General features: G+C 46.7%; 1 protein-coding gene across 1 annotated transcript; it reads right to left on the bottom strand.

Moving 5' to 3' along the window:
* Positions 1 to 1,457: 1,457 nt before the first annotated feature.
* LOC116464845 (ankyrin repeat domain-containing protein 26-like) lies at positions 1,458 to 3,719 on the bottom strand. Its single transcript, XM_032148093.2, has 2 exons — positions 3,338 to 3,719; positions 1,458 to 1,599 (listed from the first exon to the last, which is right to left on the bottom strand). The coding sequence occupies exons 1-2, from the start codon at positions 3,577 to 3,579 to the stop codon at positions 1,515 to 1,517; spliced, it is 327 nt and encodes a 108-aa protein (XP_032003984.2). The 5' UTR covers positions 3,580 to 3,719; the 3' UTR covers positions 1,458 to 1,514.
* Positions 3,720 to 9,520: the final 5,801 nt, after the last annotated feature.

The raw sequence follows: 9,520 nt of genomic DNA, 5'->3' as shown, positions 1-9,520 counted from the left end.
CCAACTCACTCCAGCCTGGGAGACAGAGCGAGACTCCATCTCAAAAACAAAAGAAAAAAAAAATCAGCTCTGCAAATCTTCATGTCCAGTACTGTTATGTTTCCAATCCAAAGATCAAGTCTATATTCTACCACATTTTATTAAAATATTACACACTTACATTAAGAAATATGCTTATAACTAGCGGTGGTTCATGTCTGTAATCCCAACACTTTGGGAGGCCAAGGCAGGCAGATCACTTGAGGTTAGGAGTTTGACCAGCCTGGCCAACAGGGTAGAACCCCATCTCTACTAAAAATACAAAAATTAGCCAGGCATGGTGGCACGTGCCTGGAATCCCAGCTACTAGGGAGGCTGAGGCAGGAGAATTGCTTGAACCCAGGAGATGGAGGTTGCACTGAGCCGAGACCACACCATTGCACTTCAGCCTGGGCGAAGAAGCGAGACTCCATCTCAAAAACAAAAAAAGGCCAGGTGCAATGGCTCATGCCTGTAATCTCAGCACTTTGGGAGGCTGAGGCGGGCAGATCACAAGGTCAGGAGATCCAGACCATCCTGGCTAACACAGTGAAACCCCATCTCTACTAGAAATAAAAAAAAAAAATTTGCTGTCCCAGCTACTCAGGAGACTGAGGCAGGAGAATCGCTTGAATCCGGGAAGCAGAGGTTGCAGTGAGCTGAGATCTGGCCACTGCACTCCAGCCTGGGCGACAGAGGGAGACTCTGTCTAAGAAAAAAAAAAAAGAGAGATAGTAGACTATGTCTGCTACATAACAGGTATTCAGGTTATGATTGATGAATAAATGGATTGAAAGAATGGAAAAATCGTTAGGGAGTTCAATATTTTTAAATAAAATTCTTATAAAGTAGAGCAATTCTTTTATCCTTTTGCAATAATATTTATCTTTTTTTTGTTTTGTTTTGTTTTGTTGTTTTGAGATGGAGTCTCGCTCTGTCACCCAGGTTGGATTGCAGTGGTGCAATCTCGGCTCACTGTACCCTCCACCTCCCAGGTTCACGCTATTCTACTGCCTGCCTCAGTCTCCCAAGTACCTGAGACTACAGGTGTGTACCACCACACCTGGCTAATATTTGTATTTTTACTACAGAAGGGTTTCACCATGTTGGCCAGGCTGGTCTCAAATTCCTGGACTTAAGTGATCTGCCCTCCTCAGCCTCCCAAAGTGCTGGGATTACAGGCCTAACTAAGCCATTGCATCCAGCCTAATTATCATTTATATTTGGTATTTTATTGTCATAAGGACACAACTAAAATAAAATGATTGTACTTGTTTGCATATACAATAAATCTATAATAAAAACATGTATATGATAAAACGTATACATAAAATCTATAAATACAGATAAAAAGATACCCTTTACTTTTTCGTTTTTTTATTTTTATTTTTTATCTTCTTAATTTTTGGTGGTGAGAACAAAGATCTGCTTTACCTTTCATTTTTAATAGAGACAGGGTCTTGCTATGTTGCCCAGGCTAGTTTCGAACTCCTGGGTCAAGCAATCCTCCTGCCTGGGCGTCCCAAAGTGCTGGGATTACAGTCATGAGCCACTGGTGCCCAGCCAAGATCCCCTTTACTTCTGAAAAGGATAAAAGTTGTCAGACGATAGCAATCCACCAAAAGAAAAAAAAGAAAGTGGGAAATGATTTTTATCTGTACAAGATTCATATTCCTCTCTTCCCAAGGATTACTTCATTAATAATAAATTTTCACTAGAACTTTTATACATTCTCATTGCAGAAATCACAAAGAAAAAGGAAAAAGTTTTACTTATTATACAAACGCCCAGAAATAACAAATTCTACCACTTTTTTTTTTTTTTTTTGAGACAGAGCCTTGCTCTGTCGCCCGGGCGGGAGGGCAGTGGCGCGATCTCCGCTCACTGCAAGCTCCACCTCCTGGGTTCACGCCATTCTCCTGCCTCAGCTTCCGGAGTAGCTGGGACTACAGGCGCCCGCCACCACGCCCGGCTGATTTTTTTTGTATTTTTAGTAGAGACGGGGTTTCACTGTGTTAGCCAGGATGGTCTTGATCTCCTGACCTCGTGATCCGCCCGCCTCGGCCTCCCAAATTGCTGGGATTACAGGCGTGAGCCACAGCGCCTGGCCAAATTTTACGACGTTTTGTACATATTTTCAGCTAACACAAGACCACAGTCTGTATGTATAATCGAACTTTTTTTCTCACTTGAGATACCAAAGTATATCCTCACATGCCAATATACTTCTGTATCTATTGCCACTTTCTTCTTTTTTTTTTTTTCTTGAGACAGAGTTTTGCTCTTGTTGCCCAGGCTGGAGTGCAATGGCACGATCTTGGCTCACTGCAACCTCTGCCTCCCAGGTTCAAGCGATTCTCCTGACTCATTCTTCAGAGTAGCTGAGATTACAGGCTCCCGCCACCATGCCTGGCTAATTTTTGTATTTTTAGTAGAGACAGGGTTTCACCATGTTAGCCAAGCTGGTCTCGAACTTCTGACCTCAGGATATCCGCCTGCCTTGGTATTCTAAAATGCTGGGTTTACAGGCGTGAGCCACCACGCCTGGCCTTTATTGCCACTTTCAATGGTCACATATTATCATGCACTGACATTTATTCATAAAATCCATTCTATGGGTTCTTCTTAATACACCGCTTAAGCAATGCTGAGAAAAATAAATTATTGTATATCTATTTCCTAAAGGCATTTTATTTCTTTTTCTTTTTGAAAGATAGGGTCTTGCTCTGTTGTCACTGACAAACCTCACTGCAGCCTAGAACTCCTGGGCTCAAGTGATGCTCCTGCCTCAGCCTTCCAAGTAGCTGAGACTATTAGAGATGGGGGGGGGGGGCTCTCGCTATAAGGCCCAGGCTGGCCTTGAACTCCTGGCCTCAAGCAATTATCCCGCCTCAGCCTCCCAAAGTGCTGTGATTACAGGCGCGAGCCACCGCACCTGACGAATAACAGATTTTATAGAAATAATTTTTAACCCAGAAGTTGCTATATTATGGAAACTGCTTATCTCATTATGCATCTTTCCATAAAGTATATGACCTTATGTCTTAAATGTGTACATTAAAACGCTGTACGTGCTTTTGTTCGTTAATTCACTTTAAAATTGTCACTAAGTGCACTCGGAAACCAGCTAGAGTTCTGTTTTTGTTTTTCTGCTCAGAAAGGCGGCCCGGGCGCTGGAGCCTTGCAAGGTGTCACCGTCCCACGAGCTGCGGGGCCCGCGGGAAGCTGATCCAGGCCCTGGGTGGCTCCCATAAAAGGGGCCCCTCTTCCTGCCCGCCTACTCCAGTGGCACTCAGTCCGGGCTTGCGACGCCTATTACCTGTTCATCTTGTCTCTATCATTCAAGCCATTCTTCCTGAGCAAAAGGATCTGCTGCACTTTCGCCACATTACCCGCGCTGGCAGCTTTGTGGATCTTGCCGAGATCTCGGTCTCGGACGTGGTAGCCGGGCTGCGCGTAGGCGCCCTCCCCGGGCTCGCCCCCGCCGCCCGCGCTGCTCCTCCGCCGCCGCGCGAAGGAGCCCAAGGGCGACTCGCCCTTCTTACTAAAAATCTTCTTCATGGCCCAGGCGACCAGGCTTCAGAGACACCTCATGTATCTCTTGGCTCTTAACGGCCTCCGGAGCCTAACATAGCAAGTCAGCCCCGGCTGGCCGCAGCCTCCCAAAGGAAACTCCGCGGTTTCCAATCTCTCCCTCCGGGTTACCGAGCAAGCGACCCGCTAGACAAAAGTGCGCATGCGCGCCTCAGAAAGCAAGGTCCACGCGCGTGCGCACGAAGGCCCAGTGGCCAAGAGTGCTCCGTGCGCATGTGCAAGGCCCAGGCCTCGCAAATCTCGGCGACTGGGACGAGCCCTGCTTTCCCGTCAAACATGTCGGTGGGAGTTTGGCTGAGTGTTCAGGACGTTTGCGAAAAGAAGCCTCGCGCCTGTGGGGAAGCAGCCTTTACGCACGACTGGGACTGGAGTAGCGTGGAGTTTTAAGATGCTGAAGGCCTCTTCTCCGAGAAAACTCCCCTAAGAAACTCTCAATCTCCCTGTCTCTCAGTTTATTCCCCTTCCATGTCCCTTTGGGTCCCAGCTGGTCTCCATGAGAACTTAACAGATGCAACAACAGAGGGCACAGGATTTCGGAGATCGTGGCAATATGTGTCAAGTGCAAACTTACAAGGAGAAACCAATGCACATTCTCCAGAAGAAATGAAAACGCATTTCTGCATGCCTCCTTCCCCCACCCCTCTGCCTTTGGCCCAGCCTTACGTTTTATTTTATGCTTTTAATTTTCCAAGGTTACATCTCTTTCTTCTTCTTTTTTTTTCCCAGCAGAATCTCGCTCTGTCGCCCAGACTGTAGTGCAGTGGTGCAATCACGGCTCACTGCAGCCTCCACCTCCTGGGCTCAAGGATACTGCCACCTCAGCCTCCTGAGTGAGTAGCTGAGACTACAGATGCACGCCACCACGCCCGGCAACTTTTGCATTTTTTGTAGAGACAGGGTCTCGCCATGGTGCCCAGGCTGGTCTCCGACTCCAGGGCTCAAATGATGCTCCCATCTCAGCCTCCCAAAGTGCTGGAATTACAGGTGTGAGCCACCGCGCCCAGTCTAGATTGAATAATTTGACAACAAATTGGAATTAGCAACGCAGACGCCAAGTGTCTGGAGTCTCAGCAGAAATTCCTGCTGGAATGCACCTCCATAGCTCTGGACAGCTCTAGGGTCCCTTGTGGAGGAGGTGGCTGGCCCCAGAACAGGCGTCTTTATTGCCAAGTGAGAAATGAGCAAAAACAAAACAACACTTCTCAGGCCTCTCCAGCTTAGCTAGATCAAATGATTTTGATGTGGGAGAGTGGTTTCCACTATCATCACCAAGAATTTTCCTCCTACACTAGCCCAGCTAGAAAGTTATGTTGTCTCCTCAACATTCCCCAAGGTGATCTATGAAGCTAGTCAAGTCCCAGCACTTTGGGAGGCCGAGGCAGGTGGATTACCTGAGGTCAGGAGTTCGAGACCAGCCTGGCCAACGTGGTGAAACCCCGTCTCTACTAAAAATACAAAAATTAGCTAAGTGTGGTGGCGCATGCCTGTAGTCCCAGCTACTCGGGAGGCTGAGGCGGGAGAAACACTTGAACCTGGGAGGCAGAGGTGACAGTGAGCTGAGATCACACCACTGCACTCTGGAGTGGAGACTCTTGGATGGAGACCAAGACTCTATCTCAAAAAACAAAAACAAACAAAAAATACTCAAGTGTGGAGAACACTGACTCTGAACAGAAGACTCTGACATTTCCTAATGCAGCCTGAAATTAAAGCCAAAGACATTACCAGTCTGGATGGATATAGGAATCACACACCACTCTCCAGGTAAGTTGTAGAGATTTGGTTGACTATAGTGTTTTTGTATAGACCAGAGATACCCAAGGACTATATGTTAGGCCAGCTCTGATGTGTTGAATTCATCAGCCAAATGCTGGATCCCCAAAAAGTTTCTTGGAGTTCATTGAAACCTAAGATCTCCCATTCATATGGAAATTAATTTCAGATCCAGAGCAGACACCCTCTAGAAAGTTGTCACGTGGAACTCCCATGCCTGTCTAAGGCTAAAGTAATGCCCTGGTTCAGTTTTCCTATACCCTTATTTAATAATTATGTCAATGAAATTAATGTGTTAGGGGAATATTTGTTTTATAGTGAAAATCAACTGAGATATGAATGCCTTAGCAAATCCCTTAGATAAAGCTCTTTTTTTTTTTTTTTTTGAGCTGAAGTCTCACTCTGTCTCCCAGACACGATATCTCGGCTCACTGCAAGCTCCGCCTCCTGGGTTCACACCATTCTCCTGCCTCAGCCTCCCAAGTAGCTGGGACTACAGGCTCCCACCACCACGCCTGGCTAATTTTTGTATTTTGTTTAGTAGAGACGGGGTTTCACTGTGTTAGCCAAGATGGTATCAATCTCCTGACCTCATGATCTGCCCGCCTTGGCCTCCCAAAGTGCTGGGATTACAGGCGTGAGCCACCGTGCCCGGCCAGATAAAGCTCTTTAATTCCAGTTCAAGGCTGTCACCCATGTTTTCTCCTTTTAAGAGTTACCAAGAACTCATCAAACCCTTTTCCAAAACTGGTTCATTCATTCTTTGAAATGTGTCTTCCCATGCATTCTGCTGTGTCTATTGAGCAATAATGAAACTATAATTAAACCATGATTAGAACATAAGGGCTCAAGTGTGTTGAGGCTCATCTGCTTGTAACTCCTGGAGATCCAAGACCCGGGATGATCACAGTAAGGAGGCCACCACATTAAACAGAAACATGTTCTGGGAACCTTCTTTATTCTAGGTATTGTGAGAGTCAGTGAGGAAGCAACAGATGTGTCATTCTTCATTCAGGGAGGGAGGCAAATTTCATGTTTAGTGCCACATTAAGGAGGAGCACAGAGGGCCTATAGAATCATGTCAAGAGAAGGGTGGTAGGTCATGGAGAGAGGCACATGAAGAAGTGATGTCAAAGCTGAAATTTAGGGCTGGGCATGGTGGTGCACGCCTGTAATCCCAGCACTTTGAAAGGCTGAGGCTGGTGGATCACTTGAGCCCAGGAGTTCTAGATCAGCCTGGGCAACATAGCAAGACCCTGTCTCTAAAATTAAATTAAATTAAATTTTAAAAGCTGAAACTTAAAGAATAAACAGGAGTTTGTGAGAGGGGGGGAATATGAAAAACAAAAAAAGTACATCCTAGAAAGAGATAATATGCCTGCCAGGTTTCAATCAGGAGAGAAACCACCTAGTAACCTGAACAAGAAAAATTTAATACAGATAATTATTTACTATAGAAGTTTGGCATGGTAGCTTGTGCCTGTAATCCCAATTACTTGGGAGGCTGAGGCATGAAGATGGCTTGAAGCCAGAGGTTTGAGACCAGCCTAGGCAACATAGCCAGAACATGTCTCCAAAAAGTTTTTTAAAAATTACCCATGGCCAGTGCCGGGTGCAGTGTCTCACACCTGTAATCCCAGCAGGGATTACATACCTTGGGAGACCGAGGTGTGTGGATCACTTGGGGTCAGAAGTTCGAGAGCAGCCTGGCCGACATGGTGAAACCCCATCTCTACTAAAGATACAAAAAGCAGCCAGGTGTGGTGGCAGGCGCCTGTAATCCCAGCTACTCGGGAGGCTGAGGCAGGAGAATAACTTGAATCCAGGAGGCGGAGGTTGCAGTGAGCCAAGATTGTGCCATTGCACTCCAGCTTGGACGACAGAGCAAGACTCCGTCTCAAAAAAAAAAAAAAAAAAATTAGCCATGCCCAGACATGGTGGCTCATGCCTGTAATCCCAGCACTTTGGGAGGCTGAGGTGGGCAGATCACTTGAGGTTAAGAGTTCAACACCAGCCTGGCCAACATGGTGAAACCCTGTCTCTACTAAAAATACAAAAAGATTAGCCAGGCATGGTGGTGCATGCCTGTAATCCCAGCTATTCAGGAGGCTGAGGTGGGAGGATCGCTTGAACCCAGGAGGCAGAGGTTGCAGGGAGCTGAGATCGTGCCTCTGCACTCCAGCCTGGGTAACACAGCAAGACTCCATCTCAAAAAAAAAAAAAAAATTTAGCCAGGCTCAGTGGCACATACCTGTAGTTTCAGCTTCTTGGGAGGCTAAGGCAGGAGGATCACTTGAGCAAAGGAATTTGAGACCAGCCTGGGGAATATAGCAAGACCCATCTCGGGCCGGGTGCGATGGCTCACGCCTGTAATCCCAGCACTTTGGGAGACCTAGGTGGGTGGATCACGAGGTCAGGAGTTCGAGACTAGCCTGACCAACATGGTGAAATCCCATCTCTACTAAAAATACAAAAATTAGCTGGGTGTGGTGGTGCATTCCTGTAATCCCAGCTACTCGGGAGGCTGAGGCAGAATTGCTTGAACCAGGGAGTCAGAGGTTGCAGTGAGCTGAGATTGTGCCATTGTACTCCAGCCTGGCAACAGAGTGAGACTCCATCTAAAAAAAAAAAAAAAAAAAAAGGAAAAGAAAAAGACCCTATCTCAAAGAAAAAGAATTATTAACTGTAACAGTAGTATAAAAGTGAAAAGAGAAATCTAAAGAATCCCTTAGGGTGAGATTATACCCAAAGTATGAACAACTTAAAATGGGTGGCTTCACAAGGCTGGGGATTCAGATGTCCTTGGAGAAGGTGTGGGTGCCAAAGTCAGAGCTGGTCCACAGTATTGAGCAAATAGCAAACACCCTTCTGGAGTACCAGAGGCCCAATCTGATAGATGCATAGATGGTGTGAGGAGGCAGGAAGCCCAGTTCCCCACACAGCAGTACAAGGCTTGGGGGTAGGAAGTTGTTACAAGCCTGCTCACAAAGACCATGGTGTCCATGTTAAAAGGGTTACTGGCTGGGGCCAGAGCTCAGGGTAGTCAAGGAACTACATGCTCTGGGAATGCACAGCCTGGGCAGAGCACTACTGGCACTGGTGTAGAAAGAATACGAAGAAGCAACCCAGCAGCACAGAACCTGGGCCAGGGCCACCCCTCGGTCTCTAGGCAGGCAGAAACAACCTACTGGGATGCAGATGAAATGAGGTTGGTAGTCAGATGCAAGGGAAAGTCAAATGCAAATGGAGTCAAACTTCTGTGCCACCTAGCAGGCTATAATCCCACCTCCTTCACCAATGTTTGAACCCCCCTCCCAAATTAACCCCTTCTTGAGTACTCTCCTTCAGCCCTAAGGTACCCTTAAGATTTCTCTTTCCATCTTCATAATTACTCTCATCTCATAGCTTAGTAATTCTTTATATTAAACCACACTAAATTGCTGTGTGGTTTCTATGCTGTCATTGGACCCAGATTGATACAAAGGCCGTGGAGTCGCACTGTTTGGATCTGTCTTCAGGAGACCCTATTGTGGAGTGCACAGTTGAACTGTAGCCTCCAGCTGGTGCTTTCACCAGGACCTTGCTTCTGCCAGGCTGCTTCCAGCCAATGACTGAGCACAAAGAGGATACAAAGCCAAGCCATTTCTGTCCGGCATAGGACTCCTCTACAGGCTTATGCTGTAATCCCAGCATTTTGGGAGGCCAAGGTGGGTAGACCACTTGAGGTCAGGAGTTTGAGACCAGCCTGGCCAACATGGTGAAACCCTATCTCTACTAAAAATACAAAAAAATTAGCCAGGCATGGTGGTGCACACTTGTAATCCCAGTTACTTGGGAGGCAGAGGTTGCAGCGAGCTGAGATGAAAATGTGAGACTCCATCTCAAAACAAAACAAAAGCTGAAGAGGGTGGTTCTTATCTGGCTGATACTGTTGTGAGATGATTTTGAATATTTGATGTGACCTTTCTTTGAACGCTGACTCTCCCAGGGACAATTCTGTTCCCACAGCTGCAATTTCACCTGCAATTGCCTTGACCTGAATGAATGCACTCCATTCTGGCCTTTCTTTCCTCCTAACTCCTAAGGACTCCACAGATCCACTTTGGATTACCCTCTTCTAAGGCCTGCTCACACC

This window comes from Hylobates moloch, unplaced genomic scaffold (assembly GCF_009828535.3).
Source record: "Hylobates moloch isolate HMO894 unplaced genomic scaffold, HMol_V3 SCAFFOLD_1939, whole genome shotgun sequence".
Taxonomy (NCBI): Eukaryota; Metazoa; Chordata; class Mammalia; order Primates; family Hylobatidae; genus Hylobates; species Hylobates moloch.
This window is presented reverse-complemented; position numbering and strand designations above follow the sequence as displayed.

What these genes read in the sequence shown, in the direction of transcription:
- LOC116464845 (XM_032148093.2), bottom strand. Translation starts at nt 3,579, where the DNA reads ATGAAGAAGATTTTTAGTAAGAAGGGCGAGTCGCCCTTGGGCTCCTTC. An exon ending in GATAGAGACAAGATGAACAG is followed by an intron (nt 1,600 to 3,337) that starts GTAATAGGCGTC and finishes TATCCTTTTCAG; the next exon opens with AAGTAAAGGGGATCTTGGCT.